The sequence below is a fragment of the Meles meles genome, chromosome 4 (genome assembly GCF_922984935.1).
Source record: "Meles meles chromosome 4, mMelMel3.1 paternal haplotype, whole genome shotgun sequence".
NCBI classification, from domain to species: Eukaryota; Metazoa; Chordata; class Mammalia; order Carnivora; family Mustelidae; genus Meles; species Meles meles.
The window spans coordinates 55960478-55981812 of record NC_060069.1 but is presented as its reverse complement, the minus strand read 5'-3'; the positions used below and the strand labels follow the sequence as shown (position 1 = coordinate 55981812).

Sequence of the window (21335 nt, the reverse complement as noted above, 5' to 3'; positions counted from 1 at the left end):
CATCAATTTTAAAATACTTCACACTTGAAAGCAGAACGAAGTGACAGAAATGTCACCAGAATGAGGTTTAAAATATTTGCAAAGCCTCCTATTCAAAGAGATGTGGTTGAGCTCTAAAAGAGTAAGTTGTGTTCATCTTACAGGGCATGATAGAAATAGGGTCATGATGCAAAACCTCCCCTCACTACAGAAAGAACTATGTGATGTCTATTGTCACAGGGATTATATGACGGCCAAAATGGTGACTTCAGCAAAAGCAGCTGAACTGAGTGTAAAACCTCTGTCTCTGCAGAGGTGACCGTTGGGGAAAACTAAGATGTCTCATTTCATTAGATGAGGTCTGAAACATGCAGAACATAAAACTGAAAGAATTGGCAAACAAGTGGAGGATGATACATACTGTAATTTTTTGCAGATAGCTTTTTAATGTTTACAGGAATTTTTTGTTAATTTTTTTTCCTATTTTGAAAATTGAGGCTTGTTTACATTGATTGTTCAGATTAATTTAGGATTTTTAACTAATGTCCAAACTACGGTGTCAACCATTCTGGGCTTTTAGTGACTTTCAGAGTAGGTTCGATGTTTTTAGATCATGACAGTTTCAATTTTCTGACCTATTTTAAGACCTGTAGATAACAAAATCACATTTTGACAAAGCTGGTTTACAATTAATTTTTATTAGTTGATTCTTTAATAACCGTTTGCCTTTTGGCCATACATACCCTGTATATCTATACTTGTAACTGTTTAAATTTTCCGTTGGTTGAAAACGTAAATGTCTCTCTGGCCATTGAGATGATCTTGTTTACAGCAATACTTTTGTGAAAAAATTATTTATTTGCAAAAGAGCTCCCCTCAACGGTGTTCATCTTTTTATTTTTGCTTAGAATAGAATGGAACAGATTTAAATTTAAAGGAAATATGAAGGCACTTCCTTTTTTAATAAGAAGGAAATTGCTAGATGCTTCCTTCATTCGATTTAAAGTACTGAGAAGAATATTTGTAAATAAAAGGATTCCAGCCTTTTAAAAAAAGAAGGAAAAAATTTTTTTGGTGCTCTAATGCAGGGCTGTCTCAAAAATCGTCAACAAAGGGATACTGAACTATCAGCGTGGATGGTCACTTGAGTTAGACGATGGTTGTACACAGTGTTAATGCTAAAAACTTTTTACCTCTTGGTTGGTTTGCATCTTTTTTCCATATTATTAACTTTATACCAGTATGTTAAATATTTATATTATTTTGAATTTTGCTCTTGTATGGCAAAATAATTGGTGAGTTTTTAAAAATAAATCTGTGATTTCCAATAAACAACTTGAAAATTGTCAGATGTGTATTTGCACAAACTTTTTAAACTCCTATATGTGAACCCCATTTGTTTATATAATCAACTTGTTCTGTTTAATGTCAGGGAGGTCTGTAGTCCACAGTCTTAATCCTGTTGCTGTTCAGACCTGCTGCTGTGCCCAGGACAGAGGATTATCATGTCCTCTCTCATGGCACCACCTAAAATGCTTCTTTAGTTTGTTAAATGACGTATGCTGGAATGTCTAAGTTCGGGGAAGTCTTTTTTAATCAATTGTTCAGGAAAGAGATGAAAACCTGCAGCCATGGGGCCATCAGACACCACTGGAAAGGGTTACATTTTCCTTTTATTTGCTATCATTAGGTGTCAGAAAGTAGATTCACATTAACTCTAGTCTTTGAAAGTCAGGAACGGTCTTAGGCCTCCTTCTGTCCGAGTGCTGCTTCTGCATATTTGTACGTAGTATGTTCTCCTCTGCTTTTTACCCGATTCCTGCTCAGCTCTTAGCCTAAGATACGATGTGATTCAATCTATGTATGTTTTTCAAAACTTGGAAGCATGCTATTTTTTGGTTTGTAGATATTCTTTTGTTCCAGACCTCAAAGGCTCCTTACTGTCTTGAGCATCAAATCTAATCTCTTTGACCTGGTCCCCAAGGCCTTATGGAATCTTCCTTTCCTTCTTGATTTCCCATAGCAGTCTTTTTCCCACTGCCACTATCATCAGTCACGAATCTTATTCATGACCACACCTTGTGTAAGTTAACCAATGGAACATCATTTCTCCTGGACCTTTGGAAGTCGAAAATCCAACCCTAACTGTGCTCTTCCATTAAGCATCTCTTCCTCCCAAAATACGTACTTAATCACATATATTATTGTGCTACTGACTAATTGTTTCATGTGTTTTTTCCTAGCTAAGATACAAGTTCTGAAGGTAGGGACTATGCACAGTGCTATCACAGGGGGCTTAAAGTAATCCCCCCCACCCCTTGGGGGTTAGCATCTGACTCTTGATTTTGGCTCAGGTCATGATCGCAGGGTCATGAGTTCTGAGCCCCAGGTCGGGCTCTGTTCTGCACGTGGAGTCTGCTTAGGATTCTCCCTCTCCTACTGTCCCTCTCTCCCTTCCCTGCTCACACTGTCTCTCTCTTAAAAAAAAAAAAAAGAAAAGAAAGAAACACTGTCACTTAAGGACAGCAACAGAACAACACATCGCCAAGTGGTGCTTTTCTGAGACAACCCAAATAAAGACACTTCCAGATATGCTGATGTGGGCCACTTACTGTAACAAAGAGATAACATTTTAGTTGGTAGGAGCCCAGCTTTTCCTTGAGTACACCTTAAAGTGAAAGGGTATAAAGTAGTCTAATGAAACTAATACGGGCTTTAATCAAATGGCAAGTTCCTAAAGACGTTGGTTCACTTACTTTATAGGCATATTTTGAGGGCCTGCTAAAAGCTAAGTATTATCATAGTCTCTGGGCACAAGAGTGGCTCATAAGTCAGTAAGTTAACTGGCATAGATACAAGTAGTATGATGATTGCTAGAAAAGAACTAATAATGTAGATTCTGAGTATAAAGAGGCTTTTTTTAAAATGAGTTTCCTCTCTGCTTTTGGTGTTTACCACACTAATTTAGGCTTTTTGAATGGCAGAGCAGTCACATGCATGCAAATACCTTCCTGTGGTCTGAAAATAGCATTGAATTTGTCTAACTTGTGTCTTTGGGGAACCTATTCCTTTTAAATGCTTTTAAACCAATAATTCAATCTATCAAAATTAGTTTACATTTACTGTTTTGTTTTTTCTTGATAATTCATTTTTTTAAAATACTGAGTATACTTGGAACTTGGTTTCTAAGTCATGTGCAGCTCTTGCTTTTGCTTTTATGAAATCTGTGAGTTTGTTCTCATGTACATAAATGAAGGTTAGTATGCAGAATAAATATGTGATTTTACCTGGGGAAAATGAGTGATGAGATTTAAAACAGAGGATACGCTCCCCTCTCCCTACCATCTCAAGGGGTTAAAATGATTCCTGCCCAGGATCTGCAGTCTTACCTGGTGGGGGAAAGATTTTCAGGACTGTCAAGCTGCTCTGGCTTAGGGTTCTCCCCATCGTGACTGCTTTCCAGTATTTCTTCATTCTGAAGTGAAAGAAATTTCGGTAAGACCGTCTATTTTATTTGGGGGCTGTATATTTTTCTTTTCCCCAATTTATTTGTTTTGTTCATTTTTGTTTTCAGTGTTCTGGATGGGAACCACGCCCAGTCCCTCATCTTTCTTTTTCTTTCTTGGATTTTTCCCAGCCCCTCTGCAGATCCGTTACAGTTTGCCCTTCAGGCTTCCTTTAGAAACATCAAAAACTCTTTCTCAAAAGCAGATAACATTTTCCTTAATAGTGAACAGCTATTAATATTGTACTCCCCCTTCCCAGTTGACTCACAGTAGGGATTCAGAGTTTCAGCTAAGGGGAAACAGTGAAGAGATCATTTGACTCAGTAGCTCCTTTCTTTCCCCTCTGGGGGTAAGAAATGAACATCTGGAGAAACTGCAAGGCCAAAGAGTTAAAGACAGAGACGAAATAAACCCCAGAGTCCACTCTCACAGGCTGGTAATCACAAGTCCATTCTAGCGTACCATGTCCTGGGACAGCTGATACCTTAGATTGGCCCTGGTACAGGCTTGAAGCTGGGGGTTGGAAGCCTGGCTCACTACCTGCCAGCTCTGAGACCCCGGGCAGGTTCACTGAAACTTTCTACCTCGGTTTCCTCCCCTAGTACATGGACCGCATGGCACTATCTACCACACAGGGCTGAGGCTCTTTTTCAGAATATTAGGCATTTAATTATCAGAAAGAGGCAAAACTACTCATTCTACTTTCAAGAAAATAGTTTTAACAAGGAAGTGAATTTATATAAACTTGACAGCAACAATAGAATCTTAAAGATATTGACTAATAATGAACAAGTAGATAATCAGCCAGCTTTTGAATTCTTCCTGCCTGCCAGGTTCTGTTTCATTGAGTCCTTTCATGCTGTCACAAAGGGAGTATAGATTTTGAATGGGCCCTCTAGCAAAAGTATTGTTTAAGGAAATATAGTGAGTATATATATAGATTCTCTATAAATTAGAGCTGAAAAGTGAAGGATGAGCTTTCCCCAGACCAAGGAACAGATTGAGAAGTCTCCTTGTAAAACAGCTCAGATAGGCTCTCAGCTGGTTGTTGACAATGCAAGAAGAGAGGCCTCTTGGGCACCTGGGTGGCTCAGTGGGTTAAAGCCTCTGTCTTTGGCTCAGGTCATGATCCCAGGATCCTGGGATTGATGGAGCCCCTCACTGATCGAGCCCCACATCGGGCTCTCTGCTCAGCAGGGAGCCTACCTCCTCCCTGCTCCTCTGCCTGCCTCTCTGCCTACTTGTGATCTCTGTCAAATAAATAAATAAAATCTTAAAAAACAAAAAAAAAAGAAGAAGAAGAGAGGCCTCTCACTGGATTAACAGAAAGCAGTCAAGGTCAGGTGGTTTTTATCATTCACAATGCCAAGCACAGAAACAGCAATTCAAAAATGTTCAACGAATGAAAGAAAATTGGGCATCATTGATCTTTTTCATTGATGTCCTTCCAAATATGGATATCCAGAAAGCAGGCTAACAAATAAAGGGCTGCTTGGGATACCAGTTTTGCATTCAGTTCTAAAATACACAGGCAATCTTCAATCCTAAGTTCCTATTTGTTTCTTTTAAAATAGGATATCATTTCACTAGGCATCTAAATTGTTAGTATCCACTATTACATATATTTGACCAGATATTCGTAGATATTTCTCATTTCAGTCAATATACAGAAGTAAGTATCAGTCCCCAGATTCAAATCAATCTGGTCATTTTCACCACACCACCAGAACTCTTTCTTCACATTTTCTCTATAACGTGGAACTGATTACTACAGCTGTTTTTTTTTCTCCATTTTATTTATTTTTTCAGCGTAACAGTATTCATTGTTTTTGCACAATACCCAGTGCTCCATGCAAAACGTGCCCTCCCCATTACCCACCACCTGTTCCCCCAACCTACCACCCCTGACCCTTCAAAACCCTCAGGTTGTTTTTCAGAGTCCATAGTCTCTTATGGTTCACCTCCCCTTCCAAATTTTTTTTTTTTAATAAACATATAATGTATTTTTATCCCCAGGGGTACAGGTCTGTGAATCGCCAGGTTTACACACTTCACAGCACTCACGATAGCACATACCCTCCCCAATGTCCATAGCCCCCTCCCCCTCTCCCAATCCCACCTCCCCCCCCAACCCCCAGTTTGTTTTGTGAGATTAAGAGTCATTTATGGTTTGTCTCCCTCCCAATCCCATCTTGTTTCATTTATTCTTCTCCTATCCCCCTAACCCCCCATGTTGCTTCTCCATGTCCTCATATCAGGGAGATCATATGATAGTTGTCTTTCTCTGATTGACTTATTTCACTAAGCATGATATGCTCTAGTTCCATCCACGTCGTCGCAAATGGCAAGATTTCATTTCTTTTGATGGCTGCATAGTATTCCATTGTGTATATATACCACATCTTCTTTATCCATTCATCTGTTGATGGACATCTAGGTTCTTTCCATAGTTTGGCTATTGTAGACATTGCGGCTATAAACATTCGGGTACACGTGCCCCTTCGGATCACTATGTTTGTATCTTTAGGGTAAATACCCAGTAGTGCAATTGCTGGGTCATAGGGTAGTTCTATTTTCAACATTTTGAGGAACCTCCATGCTGTTTTCCAGAGTGGTTGCACCAGCTTGCATTCCCACCAACAGTGGAGGAGGGTTCCCCTTTCTTCGCATCCTCACCAGCATCTGTCATTTCCTGACTTGTTAATTTTAGCCATTCTGACTGGTGGGAGGTGATATCGCATTGTGGTTTTGATTTGTATTTCCCTGATGCCGAATGATGTGGAGCACTTTTTCATGTGTCTGTTGGCCATCTGGATGTCTTCTCTGCAGAAATGTCTGTTCATGTCCTCTGCCCATTTCTTGATTGGATTGTTTGTTCTTTGGATGTTGAGTTTGCTAAGTTCCTTATAGATTTTGGATACTAGCCCTTTATCTGATATGTCGTTTGCAAATATCTTCTCCCATTCTGTCCGTTGTCTTTTGGTTTTGTTAACTGTTTCCTTTGCTGTGCAAAAGCTTTTGATCTTGATGAAATCCCAATAGTTCATTTTTGCCCTTGCTTCCCTTGCCTTTGCCGTTGTTCCTAGGAAGATGTTGCTACGGCTGAGGTCGAAGAGGTTGCTGCCTGCATTCTCCTCAAGGATTTGGATGGATTCCTTTCTCACATTGAGTTCCTTCATCCATTTGGAGTCTATTTTCGTGTGTGGTGTAAGGAAGTGGTCCAATTTCATTTTTCTGCATGTGGCTGTCCAATTTTCCCAGCACCATTTATTGAAGAGGCTGTCTTTTTTCCATTGGACATTCTTTCCTGCTTTGTCGAAGATTAGTTGACCATAGAGTTGAGGGTCGATTTCTGGGCTCTCTATTCTGTTCCACTGGTCTATGTGTCTGTTTTTGTGCCAGTACCATGCTGTCTTGATGATGACAGCTTTGTAATAGAGCTTGAAGTCCGGAATTGTGATGCCACCAACGTTGGCTTTTTTTCCCAATATTCCTTTGGCTATTCGAGGTCTTTTCTGGTTCCATATAAATTTTAGGATTATTTGTTCCATTTCTTTGAAAAAAATGGATGGTATTTTGATAGGGATTGCATTAAATGTGTAGATTGCTTTAGGTAGCATGGATATTTTCACAATATTTATTCTTCCAATCCAGGAGCATGGAACATTTTTCCATTTCTTTGTGTCTTCCTCAATTTCTTTCATGAGTACTTTATAATTTTCTGTGTATAGATTCTTAGCCTCTTTGGTTAGGTTTATTCCTAGGTAACTTATAGTTTTGGGTACAGTTGTAAATGGGATTGACTCCTTAATTTCTCTTTCTTCTGTCTCGTTGTTGGTGTACAGAAATGCAACTGATTTCTGTGCATTGATTTTATATCCTGACACTTTACTGAATTCCTGTACAAGTTCTAGCAGTTTTGGAGTGGAGTCTTTTGGGTTTTCCACATATAGTATCATATCATCTGCGAAGAGTGATAGTTTGACTTCTTCTTTACCAATTTGGATGCCTTTAATTTCTTTTTGTTGTCTGATTGCTGAGGCTAGGACTTCTAGTACTATGTTGAATAGCAGTGGTGATAATGGACATCCCTGCCGTGTTCCTGACCTTAGCGGAAAAGCTTTCAGTTTTTCTCCATTGAGAATGATATTTGCGGTGGTTTTTTCATAGATGGCTTTGATAATATTGAGGTATGTGCCCTCTATCCCTACACTTTGAAGAGTTTTGATCAGGAAGGGATGCTGTACTTTGTCAAATGCTTTTTCAGCATCTATTGAGAGTATCATATGGTTCTTGTTCTTTCTTTTATTAATGTGTTGTATCACATTGATTGATTTGCGGATGTTGAACCAACCCTGCAGCCCTGGAATAAATCCCACTTGATCGTGGTGAATAATCCTTTTAATGTACTGTTGAATCCTATTGGCTAGTATTTGGGTGAGAATTTTTGCGTCTGTGTTCATCAAGGATATTGGTCTGTAGTTCTCTTTTTTGGTGGGATCCTTGTCTGGTTTTGGGATCAAGGTGATGCTGGCCTCATAAAATGAGTTTGGAAGTTTTCCTTCCATTTCTATTTTTTGGAACAGTTTCAGGAGAATAGGAATTAGTTCTTCTTTAAACGTTTGGTAGAATTCCCCTGGGAAGCCGTCTGGCCCTGGGCTTTTGTTTGTTTGGAGATTTTTGATGACTGTTTCAATCTCCTTACTGGTTATGGGCCTGTTCAGGTTTTCTATTTCTTCCTGGTTCAGTTGTGGTAGTTTATATGTCTCTAGGACTGCATCCATTTCTTCCAGATTGTCAAATTTGTTGGCGTAGAGTTGCTCATAGTATGTTCTTATAATTGTCTGTATTTCTTTGGTGTTAGTTGTGATCTCTTCTCTTTCATTCATGATTTTATTTATTTGGGTCCTTTCTCTTTTCTTTTTGATGAGTCTGGCCAGGGGTTTATCAATCTTATTGATTCTTTCAAAGAACCAGCTCCTAGTTTCATTGATTTTTTCTATTGTTTTTTTGGTTTCTATTTCATTGATTTCTGCTCTGATCTTTATGATTTCTTTTCTCCTGCTGGGTTTAGGGTTTCTTTCTTGTTCTTTCTCCAGCTCCTTTACGTGTAGGGTTAGGTTGTGTACTTGAGACCTTTCTTGTTTCTTGCAAAAGGCTTGTACCGCTATATATTTTCCTCTCAGGACTGCCTTTGCTGTGTCCCACAGATTTTGAACTGTTGTGTTTTCATTATCATTTGTTTCCATGAATTTTTTCAATTCTTCTTTAATTTCCTGGTTGACCCATTCATTCTTTAGAAGGATGCTGTTTAGTCTCCATGTATTTGGGTTCTTTCCAGCTTTCCTCTTGTGATTGAGTTCTAGCTTCAGAGCATTGTGATCTGAAAATATGCAGGGAATGATCCTAATCTTTTGATACTGGTTGAGACCTGATTTGTGACCCAGGATGTGATCTATTCTGGAGAAGGTTCCATGTGCACTAGAGAAGAATGTGTATTCTGTTGCTTTGGGATGAAATGTTCTGAATATATCTGTGATGTCCATCTGGTCCAGTGTGTCATTTAAGGCCTTTATTTCCTTGTTGATCTTTTGCTTGGATGATCTGTCCATTTCAGTGAGGGGAGTGTTAAAGTCCCCTACTATTATTGTATTATTATTGATGTGTTTCTTTGATTTTGTTATTAATTGGTTGATATAGTTGGCTGCTCCCATGTTAGGGGCATAGATATTTAAAATTGTTAGATCTTCTTGTTGGACAGACCCTTTGAGTAGGATATAGTGTCCTTCCTCATCTCTTATTATAGTCTTTGGCTTAAAATCTAATTGATCTGATATAAGGATTGCCACCCCAGCTTTCTTCTGATGCCCATTAGCATGGTAAATTGTTTTCCACCCCCTCACTTTAAATCTGGAGGTGTCTTCGCGTCTAAAATGAGTTTCTTGTAGGCAACATACTGATGGGTTTTGTTTTTTTATCCATTCTGATACCCTGTGTCTTTTGATTCGGGCATTTAGCCCATTAACATTCAGGGTAACTATTGAGAGATATGAATTTAGTGCCATTATTAGCCTGTGAGATGACTGTTACTGTATATTGTCTCTGTACCTTTCTGATCTACTACTTTTAGGCTCTCTCTTTGCTTAGAGGACCCCTTTCAATATTTCCTGTAGAGCTGGTTTGGTGTTTGCAAATTCTTTCAGTTTTTGTTTGTCCTGGAAGCTTTTTATCTCTCCTTCTATTTTCAATGATAGCCTAGCTGGATAGAGTATTCTTGGCTGCATGTTTTTCTCATTTAGTGCTCTGAATATATCATGCCAGCTCTTCCTGGCCTGCCAGGTCTCTGTGGATAAGTCTGCTGCCAATCTAATATTTTTACCATTTTATGTTACAGACTTCTTTTCTCGGGCTGCTTTCAGGATTTTCTCTTTGTCACTAAGACTTGTAAATTTTACTATTAGGTGACGGGGTGTGGACCTATTCTTGTTGACTTTGAGGGGGGTTCTCTGCATCTCCTGGATTTTGATGCTTGTTCCCTTTGCCATATTAGGGAAATTCTCTCCAATAATTCTCTCCAATAGACCTTCTGCTCCCCTCTCTGTTTCTTCTTCTTCTGGAATCCCAATTATTCTTTTTTTTTTTTTTTAAGATTTTTTTATTTATTTGACAGAGAGAGAGATCACAAGTAGACAGAGAGGCAGGCAGAGAGAAAGGCGGGCGGGGGGGGGGGAAGCAGGCTCCCTGCTGAGCAGAGAGCCCGACGCGGGGCTCGATCCCAGGACCCTGAGATCATGACCTGAGCCGAAGGCAGCGGCTTAACCCACTGAGCCACCCAGGTGCCCCTGGAATCCCAATTATTCTAATGTTGTTTCGTCTTATGGTGTCACTTATCTCTCGAATTCTCCCCTCATGGTCCAGTAGCTGTTTGTCCCTCTTTTGTTGGCTTCTTTATTCTCTGTCATTTGGTCTTCTATATCCCTAATTCTTTCTTCTGCCTCATTTATCCTAGCAGTGAGAGCCTCCATTTTTTATTGCACCTCATTAATAGCTTTTTTGATTTCAGCTTGGTTAGATTTTAGTTCTTTAATTTCTCCATAAAGGGCTTTAATATCTCCAGAGAGGGTTTCTCTAATATCTTCCATGCCTTTTTCAAGCCCGGCTAGAACGTTCAGAATCGTCATTCTGAACTCTTGATCTGACATATTACCAATGTCTCTGTTGATTAGGTCCCTAGCCTTCGGTACTGTCTCTTGTTCTTTTGTTGTGGTGATTTTTTCCGCCTTGTCATTTTGTCCAGATAAGAGGATATGAAGGAGCAAATAAAATACTAAAAGGGTGGCAAAGACCCCAGAAAAATGCGCTGTAACCAAATCAGAAGGGACCCCTAATTGTGGGGGGGAGAAAGGGGATAAAAACAGGTTCTTGCAGAAAGTGGTTGATTTTCTGTTTCTAGAGTTGCTGTTCTTCTTCTCTTCGCTCTCCCGTTGGATTTGTAGGTGTTTGCAATGTTTAGATAAGCTATCGAGCTGATCTCCTGCTACCTGATGTAGTCTCAGCCTGCTACTTCTCCGCCATCTTGACTCTTCCCCCCCCGATTACTACAGCTGTTAATGCTACATCACATCCTTCTCTAATTCCTCCCTGTGATGTCACTATGCCTGTGACGTCACACCTGCTGGACTTTGAGCTCTAGCTTTATTTGTTTTTGGGTCCCTAACACATAATACAGGACCTTTGTAAGGAGTAACCACTATTTCTAACCAAACTTCCTCTCACCATAAAACTTACTACTGCTTATAAAATGAACTGTGCTCTTTCCCACTCTTCTGTTGGTCTATAGTAAGTGTGGTATATTGTACAGTCTTTTATTTCATGACAATCTAAGGACAGAAAAATAACAATGACTCAAGGTGTATAGGTATGGACTGTCATCGTTTATGCTGAATGATGATGTCCTGATTTTTAGATTTTGTCGTGTATGAGACATGGGCTTGCTGAAATGCCTGGGCATGGACTTGGTGTCAACCCATATTCCTAGGGCCACGAGTCAAATGGTTGATGTCAGGGTAGAAAAAGAATCCTCTGTTGATCAAGTTTGATGGAATATAACCCTGCTGCCACTGAGAATGTGATGGGAAGGATCCACAGCAGATCTGGGTGCTGCTTTAATAACTTTACTGTATGCCAATATTTCGCTAAGGTTTAGACAAATTAGTTGTGTTCTAGTGCAGTAGCTTTCAAAGTTTGACCATGGCCCACAAGAAAAACATCAAAACATACATACACACATATTGGGATTTATAATAAATATGTATTTGATCTTGTCCTATATCTGGTACAGATCTTCTAAGACTTGTAATTTCATAAGTGATAAGAGCCATGAAGTTTTCTTTTGTTATTCATAACAAAGCCCTTTCAACCCCATCAGTTTATGTTAATAAGGTAGCTTATGGAGGCTGGTTGCCAGGGGAACCAAGCACATGATTCTAATTCGAGGGTGGGAACTTTCAGTTCCCTTGACCAACACCCTTTGGGGGCCTGGGGAAGGGGGCTGAAGACTGAATTCAACTAATGGCCAATGGTTTAACCTGTCATGCCTATGTAATGAAGCCTTCAAAACACCCAAAAAGGGAGCCTCTGGGTTGGTGAACACATAGAGATGGGGAGTAGGTGGCTTGCTCAGAGAGCACAGACGCTCCATGTCCTATACCTTGCCCTATGCATCTCTTCCATCTGGCTCTTCCTGAATTACATCCTTTTGAGATAAACTGGTAATCTAGTAAGTAAAATGTTTCTCTGAGTTCTCTGAGCCACTCTAGCAAATTAATCAAACCCAAGGAGGGTATAATGGGAAACGGATCTATAGCAGGTTGGTCAAAAGCACCGGGGACAACCAGGACTTTTCAAATGGCCTCTGAAGGGGGTGGGGAGCAATCTTACAGGACTGAGTCCTTAACTTGTGTGAAGTGATTGTATCTCTAGGTAGACAGTGCCAGAATTTAGTTAATTGTTTGGTTGTGCTGTAAACACACACACACACACCCCCCAGACATACGTATAGCTGATGTGATATACTCCATTTTTAAATTAGGCCATCTTTGTTGCATTCTACTCTTCTTTATTTTTCAATGCTTGTGAACCCACTAAATTGAGTTCACGGTCACCATTGCCACCTGAACTCTGAAAATCTCTTAGAGAGTGAAAAGAACACAGATTCTGCATGTGAGAGGTACATCTAGGTGGGAATCTCTGGCTTACTTTTTATTTAAAAGTGACCTTGGGCAAGACTTCTTTGCACCTTAGGTCTCTCTGTAAAAGAGGACTTACTGTATCTATATCAGAGGGGTGTTGTGGTGATTTGAGGTAAGGAGTTCAAGTCCTTGGTACAAAGAAGCCTTGATAAATGGTATTTGAGGTTGGCTCTTTAATATCTACTTTGTGGGGATTAAAATGGGTAATGTCTGTAAAGCACCCAGGGACACTGATCTGCAGTAATTGCTGGGCAGTTCCTACCTGCTCCTGTGTAATAGAGACCCCGTATTTCTCACTAGCTGAGGTGTTGGCCAAGTCACATAGGCTCCCTGGGCATCTATTTTCTTCTGTATAAAATGAGGGAGATGTGTGAATTGGTGATGAAACACCCCTCTGCTTATAATATCAAATACCAACATAGATACTATTGCTTCTGATTTTGAGATGAAAGCTAAATTGTAGCCACATTACTTTGGGGGAAAACTTTAAATTAAGCTTCCTCAAAGGTCTAAAAGGAAGACCATATTTAAATAAATGCTTGTTTTTTTCAAATATTGGGTCTTCTGTTCCTTTTATTTTGAATAATGAACCAAGAAAATTGACCACAGACCAACCAAACAATTGCTGCTATGCTTTTTGTTAGAGATTCCTTAGGAGTCTTGCGAATTATAGAATAATGCTTTTTGATTTTTTTTTTAAAGATTTTATTTATCTGTTAGAGAGAGAGAGAGAGAGCACGAGTGTGTAGGGGGAGGGGTAGAGGGGGCAGGAGCGGGACAAGCAGACTCCACCCTGAGCATAGAGCCTGCCATGGGATTTGATCCCATGACCTTGAGATCATGACTTGAGCCAAAACCAAGAGTTGGATGCTTAACCAACTGAGCCACCTAGGTCCCCTAAAATGATGCATTTTTAAAGCAGAGCAACAAGTTCCTGTGGAATCATATCCTGTTTCCCTTTAGTCAACCCTGACTTAGAGTTGCCCCTAGGGTACCTCAAAGAGTGGATTTTCTCAGCCAGCTGGTGATTTAAAAGGGAATTGATCCAAAAATCACCTTACTGGAGAGCTAATCAGGTGGAAAAGCCCCTCCCCATTTATTTTTATTTTATTCTCAAGAAAAAGGGGTGGCTATGAAGGCAAGCAGCTGCCAACTGCTCTAGGCCCAACATCACTCCCCATACCCCCATTTCTACCCCAGTCTCTCCTGAGTTTCGAAACGACACCAACCGACATACAGGTCCACTAGCAACAAACACGTAACCTAACTGTTTTGGTTACGTCTTCTCAACAAACATGTAACCTAAGTGTTTTGTTTCCCCCATATTTTGAAGAAGGTTTTGTTTCAAAATTGAAAGAACAGGCTAATTTCCTGGCTTGAAAGGAATTTTGTTTAAAAATTTTATTTCAGGGTAGCTGGGGTGGCTTAGTCAGTTGAGTGACCAACTCTTGGTCTCAGCTCAGGTCATAATCTCAGGGTCATGAGATCAAGCCCCACATTGGGCTACATGCTCAGTGGGGAGTCTGCTTGAGATTTTTCTCTCCCTTTCCCTCTGCCCCTGCCTTTGCTCCACTGTATGCACGCGCGCGCGCTTTCTCTCTGGAGAATATCTTTTTTTTCTTTTCTTGAGAATATCTTTTTAAAAGTATCAATCAACTTTTTAAAAATACCTACTTTTTAAAAAGTATCAGTAGCTGGGGGCACCTGGGTGGCTCAGTCACTCAAGTTTCCAACTCCTGGCTTGGGCTCAGGTCATGATCTCAAGGGTGGTGGGATTGAGCCCTGGTTAGACTCTGCATTCAGCATATAGTCTGCTTGAGATTCTCTCCCTCTGCACCCCCTGCCCCCGCCACCTCTTGCATGCATGCACATGCGCTAAAATAAATAAATGAATAAATCTTTTAAAAAAGAAAGTGTCAATAACTGATTTTCAATTGATTATTAAGGTTTTTGTTTTTTGGTTTTTGGGTTTTTTTTGTCCCCAAAGGAGAGATAGCAACATTTGAACTGAATCAAATTAGATTTTCCCTACAGTTAAATTATTATACTTTATGATTTTAGGGATGCTAGGAAAGCAATTTCAGTTCCAACTCTTTTAAAGTGATGGTGCCTGATAAATCAAGGTGAAAGTATCATTTAATTTTTTATCACATTTCTTTAAAAAAGAAGCTACTAGACCTTATTGTGAGAAAAAGTAAGGTAGATAAAGGCTGAACCATCCTCTTCATTTCCATATAAAGAGTGACCATTGTAAGAAGTATTTATGGTTAAGCATTTTACAAAATTATAAATTAATCTTGAAAACGAGAAGGTGAAGGGTAGGACAAGTAAGAATTACTGAAAAATTACACAATGGTGGGGTGTAGGGAGGATAATGGGGGAAAAAGGAAAAAGAAAACTCTCCAAAGGCCATTCAACCTCCAACTTCAGTCCAGTCCAAGGTGGTCTCAGAAACAGTCCCAGAGTGAAAAGCATCAGCCCTGGGAAGGTATGGCTCTGCCTTTTCCTCTCCATTGCTAGAACTTCTGGGGGGAAGGGGGAAACCTTTTCTTTGTCATTTTTTTGTTTTTGTTTTCTCCTTTTCTGAGATCCAGGGAGTTCTGATGTGGAGAATAGGAAGAACTTTTGAAAAACAGGACCACTTAGAGACTCTACTGTGGGAACAGACTGCTAGTTGGCTAGTCTGTCCTGTTTGCACCATCTCACCGGCCCTTCCCAGCACATCTTTTCTTATTCTTCATTGCCACTGCCAGAAGAAGCCACTGCCTTTGGATAATAGGGAAGTCTTTCTTTCTTTCTTTCTTTTTAATGACAAGTATTTCCAGAAGGGTTAAGGAGCTGTCAGTCACTCATCATTCATGCACTGCAACGAATTAGTTCATTCAGATATTCTCCTACCTCTAGACCAGATCAGCTATATTGTGTAGGCACTTCCAAGAGGGAGGGGAGAAGAGAGGAAGGTTTTAGCACATATTCGAGCCTTTTGAAGGAGAAGGGCAGGCTTGAGAAGACAGTCATGAGCGGTCCTGAGGCTTTGTGGGAATGGGAAATGAACAGAGAAAGATAGGGGAATGGGTCCCAAATGCAAACTTTTCCCATTTAAAAAATTTTCCAGGGTCTCTTTTATCTAAGATCTTGAATTTCCCAGCCATTAGTAATTAGTTCAATGATCTTACTGGTTAAATTGGTTTTTAAAGACTGAACTAACACTCAAAAACAATGTTTATAATATTTTGTTTATGAGAACAGTGTCTTTTTTAAAAAATGCAACATTGTTTTCACAATGATTTACAATGCTGTAGTTCTGTTTAAAGTATCAGAAATTGAGAAACATGTTGCAAGATACCTTTCTCCCACTCCCAAACCAAGAAATGTGGCCAAGGGCATTGAAGTTTCCTATATATTTGGAATTCTCTCAAGCTATTTGATTTCATGTGGTTTTAATCTCAATGTATAAATGTCAATGTAACATTATTTTTGTGTGTCTATAAGTCTTAACTCTTAAATAAAATCACAAGTTTGAAAGGTATTTTTTTAGACCAATCTTTGATCCCTAACCTATTTCACAAGTAATTTCCACATAACCTCAAGGTCAGCTGGCTTATTCTCTTTGGTATGTGTGTTGGAGGAGAAAGCTACAGATCATAGGAAGAGAAGGTGTGGGTTGCTGTTACAGACGTACGAAACCCTACAAATGCTGGACTCAAATTTTTAAGTCCTCACTTTCTACTGTTTTTTTTCTGAGTGCTCTATATTAGCAAACAAATTCATCCAATTAGAAATCCATGATGGAAACCTCAAGGTATCTTCAATATCTTCTCTCCCTCTCTATTAAATCAGTCCCCTTTCTTCTCTGCCTTGATCTACTCCTCATTCATCACACTTTCTGAGACAGTCTAGTGTGTACGAGGCACTGGGGAGGATATCTGGATTAACTGGTGTAAGCTCTGCCCATCTCCCTTTTTCTGTCATTAGGAGGCTCTTAACACTGGAGTTATACCTAGACTGTGACACTTGCTGGCAGCTGGTCCATCTACCTGCCTTCTTCTAGTCTACTCTTCATTGCCATACCAGAGTCATCTTTCTAATACATAGGTATCCTTCCTGGCAACAACTTCTAATCAAAGCCTTCAGCAACCTGTTCTGGTCTACCTCTGGTTTTCTCGAACCATTCCCAGAATAGCCTATACCCCTTCAGATTTTTGATACTTTATATCCTTCCTCATCTTGACTGCCTTTCTCTGTCTTATCCAACTTTCAAAGTTGTATTTATTTTTCAAAGCTAAGTTCAAATGCCATCTCCTTTATAAAAATGTCCCCAATATTGTTGTTATGAACTGTTCCTTCTTCTGCCTTCTAATATGTTATATTCCTTTTAGCGAAGGTATGTCATTCTCCTCTACATTATAAATTATTTGAAATAACTTATAAGTTTCCTGAGTTCAGGCCCCATGTCAGAATTGTTTCCATATAACCCATAGCAATTGCTTTAATATATAGTAAATGGACAACCAGATTGGACCAATGAAATATTTTAGTCAACAGTGGTCTTAACTGTTATTCTGTCCTTTTTCATATAGGTCCCTCACTGAAAGTACATTCTCATAGATTAATATAATCACACACTTACTTCACTAAGTTCTGGACTGTATTAGACTAAGAGATCTATATCCACCTTAATGAGCTCTCTTCATCCCGAGTCTTTATGACATATGAATATAGCCTCTTGGCAAGTGTGGCCCAAAATGCAATCCTTATACCACCTGCATTCTAGTTACCAAATTTAAAATATTGAATTTAAAGTTAAAAATTCAGATTCCTGGAGCATACTCTAGCCCTCCTGAATCACAATCTGAGGGTAGATCTTGAGAATCTGCATTATTAATAAGCTTCTCAGGGCTACAATCCATAGGAAACCCTGATAATCTCCATTCTAGAAATTCCTCAGAAAGCTTAGCTGGGGGCTGCCTCAAAGACTTTGTGGATTCTCTCAATGACCAGACTTCAAGCATCACAGAGGGTGAACCCTGAAATGTGCTTACAGTTTATATAGTTCTCCTGTTGAGAATCAGAGGTAAATGAAAGCTCTGGGGATTCAAAGGAGCAAGAAAGCAAGGAACTGAATTTGGACCTGATATACTATCATTTGGTAAGACAGCACATATTCAAGATCAGGAGAAGCTATTCAATTTAAGACCCGGGCCTGACCGCCCTTCAGCCACTGTTCGTCTTTTACACAGAACATTTTATCTATAAACATGGGATTAAGTGGGAAACTAAAATTACAAAGAACCCGCTGTATGTGAGGCATCATGCTAGGTGCTCCCCACATATTTCTCATGTTTTAAATAGTTTTATTTTGATTTGTTAACATTATCATTATTATTGAAGTCATGTAGTTCTCATTTAATCAGTCACCTGTGGGGTGGCTTTATCCCCATTTTGCAGAAGAGGAATTTAGAGTATGAGAGATTAAGGAAACTGGTAGTTAGATTAAGTAACTAATAGGTTATAGGTAAATAGATTAAGTTAGATAGATAAGTAAACTGTTAGATTAAATAAACTATGAGTTTCAAATCCCGGTTCCACCATTTACTAGTTGTGTGACCCTTAGGGAAGCTCACTTAACTTCTCAGGGTCTCAACAGCATCATGGACAAAACAAGGGAACCAACCATCATCTTCCTCATCTTCTTCCTCAAGGTATTGAGGATTTGGGATGAAATCAGGTACATACAGCATGCAGCACAATGTCTGGGCCTCGCCAGACATTGAGCAACCTCTCCCTCACCTTCTTATTTTCTAACTTACAGAATTGTCTTTTTTTTTCCCTTTAATTTTTATGAAGGAGGCTGTTTGCTTGCAAGCCTAAAAAGGTCTCTGCTATGCTAAGCCACACTAACAGGTGCCCAGCAACAGTTTGTTGGTGCTCACAGCCAGTAGCTTGGCCTTTATCCTGAGGGTTCACATTCATGAAAAAGGAATTTTCAACAGCGTTTGGCCTCTTTCCAGCTCTGAAGAAGCTGTGATGCGAGCAGCCTGGGAAAGCAGTCCCTGTGAGTCATGCTTCCAGGTTTCAGCTTCCAGCTGGTGATGTAAAGGACCCAAATCAGCCACATCACCACTGCCAGCAACCCCTGCAAATCTCCTCCACAGCTGGGCTTTCCCAGACCGCTTCGGGGAGTCTAGCGCAGGGGTGCACAGGTGCCAGATGGTCCTGGAGCTGCAGCCCGTTTGTCAGGTTGAGTGTAAGTCCCTTCCAACAAGAAAAGCCAGGAGTACCCCACCTGAGAAGATGGAACACCTTTTTTGGAAATGAGTTCTCTGATGACGATAAAATCATAGCTTGATTTGGTTGCATGATTTTGTTTTGTTGTATGTAGTGACTACCAGTGAGTCTAGGGGCCATCACGAGTGGCTTTGGTTTATTTCCCTTTTTTCTTTTTTTTTTTCTTTTTGGTCTGTGAGCATTTACCCAAGGAAAGCAAGGCGTGGCATTTACCACAGTGTTATGATCTGCGTTGTGCTTTCATTTTGTCTTTATAGTCTATGTCAAAGGTCAAGGATGTCTGATTGTCCCCAGAGTCAGAGGTTATGCATTCTGGTCCTCTGTCCTGGACAGTGGCCACAAAACACAAGCAGCAATGATTGTCCTTGATGTTAGCCAACCTCCTTGCCCCTCTTTTATTAAACCATGAATCACACAGACATAAATTGAAACCTTTTTTCTAACCTACTTTTTTTTTTCAACCAGTTTTCTTACGTATTTTGGAATGACTATTTCCCTGGTTATACTACCTAACTTGTCAAATACTGATGGCATTTATTGGTCCTGAATTGATTTTTAAGTCTAGGATTTGGGAATTAGTTCATAAACCCTCTTCCTTCCTACTCATGGTCATTCATGACTATATGGATTCTGCTCACACTTCTCATAGCCTTGGCATTTAGATGTAAAAGTCTGACCAGCCTCTGTTTGCCAAATTGAGGAAGTCTGGAAGATAATTCCTACCCTGCTTCCTCCACTGCCTTAACTGTTAACATAATGTTGTTGCAGGAAAAGCCCTTCATTAAATATACAAATGAGGTAACGACAAGGAAAAACAACAGCAAAAGCCCAGGACAACTGTAACATGGGCTTACACTGGCTTACCAATACCTATGCTATTGGTGATCTGTCTAACTATGAGGCAGCCAGCATCCTAGAAGGATGGGCTTAGAATCTGAATTAAATAAGCAGCACAGGCAAAAGGAAGAAACCAAAAATTCTAGTGGTCAGTGCTTCTTGGATTCTACTTAACATTTTCCAACTCTATAGGCCTCTAGTTCTTCCCCTGCCCTCGTTCCTGCATTGTCTATTTTTACCAATATATAAAATCAAAGTAAATAATAAATGTAGCTTATGGAAACCTTTCATCTTAAATACCCTAAGGTCTTCCCTGAGAAAAGGTGCTTTATACTTACTAACTATATTTATCCTTTTTTTTTTCAACAAAACAAGAGCCCTCATATTTATTGTTCACACTTATTGAAATAACTCACTCAATTTTGGATTCTTTTATATGAGAACCTCCATGGACACACAACCCCTCTGGCATCTTTGTAAATTGTGTAGGCCATAAATACGTTGTCTAAAGATGAGGCAAAGAAAATCTCAGAGCAGGGAGGTAAGTTCAAATCACACTGTGGGTTAATAGCAACAGCATGTAAGTTCAGGGGCTGGACCTGAGCTTTGGCACACTTGACCCAGCTCTCACCGTCAGAGATGAGATTCTCGGAAGCCCAGGGTACAGAGATGGTAGGGTGGTGCTCAGTGTTGAAGGTGATCATGGTTAAGCCCTTTTTATGTCGTGCAATAATTCCGCAAACTGCATAGATGTCAAGTCTGGTGAAGCTTCATTACATTTGCGCATTTCAAAAAACTGCCTGTTACTCTTTAAAATGGCTGATCACAGCTGTGTGAAACTGCAGAGTGTTACCTAACTCTGGAAGACATGGTAACGCAATTTCTCCCACCGCAGGGGATTCTGAAACACTATAGCAATGTTCTCACCTGCCTTAACAGACAGAAGATTGCAGCTTGTTAAGAAAAGTCTGCTGGGAACTCCACTTCCCACCTTGTTTATGTCTTAAGGAAGAAAAGTCGGAGACGCACTTTCTGCCTGACTCCATCATGGGCACTGGAATACCTGTGGGGTCCTCTATTCAGACCACGAGGCACAGATGCTGAGTCCAAACTGTTGCTAAAGTGCATGTAACCCAGGGTCCACTGGTGTCTGTCTTCAGAACCATTCCGTCACTCAGATACTCACCTTTTAGGGAGGCAGGAGGAAAGGAACCCCTTCTAGGGTTGCTTTTATGGCAACACATTTTTTATTTGGGCATTTAAATATAATGTTACTTTACAATTATACGGTGCTTGGCACTTTTCAAATTTCCGTTTGCTGCCCAAAATTAGTTTCAGATAATAACTATTGTCATCCCCATTTTTACAGATGAGAAACGGAGGCTTAAAGTGGCTTCTATGGCTTCCAGGCAGGTGTGCCTGATTCCAAAGTTTATGCTTTCTTTTTTTTAACTTTGATTTTGAAATAATTATG

The 21335-nt window shown here is 39.9% G+C and overlaps 1 protein-coding gene across 2 annotated transcripts in view; it reads right to left on the bottom strand.

The window, feature by feature from the left end:
• Positions 1-21335, bottom strand: part of MCF2L2 (MCF.2 cell line derived transforming sequence-like 2) — a 253852-nt gene that overhangs the window by 92624 nt on the left and 139893 nt on the right. For both annotated transcript variants that reach the window (XM_046003459.1, XM_046003460.1), the window contains exon 15: positions 3369-3454. In XM_046003459.1, the coding sequence (XP_045859415.1) occupies positions 3369-3454 (86 nt within the window). The remainder of the gene's footprint in view (positions 1-3368; positions 3455-21335) is intronic.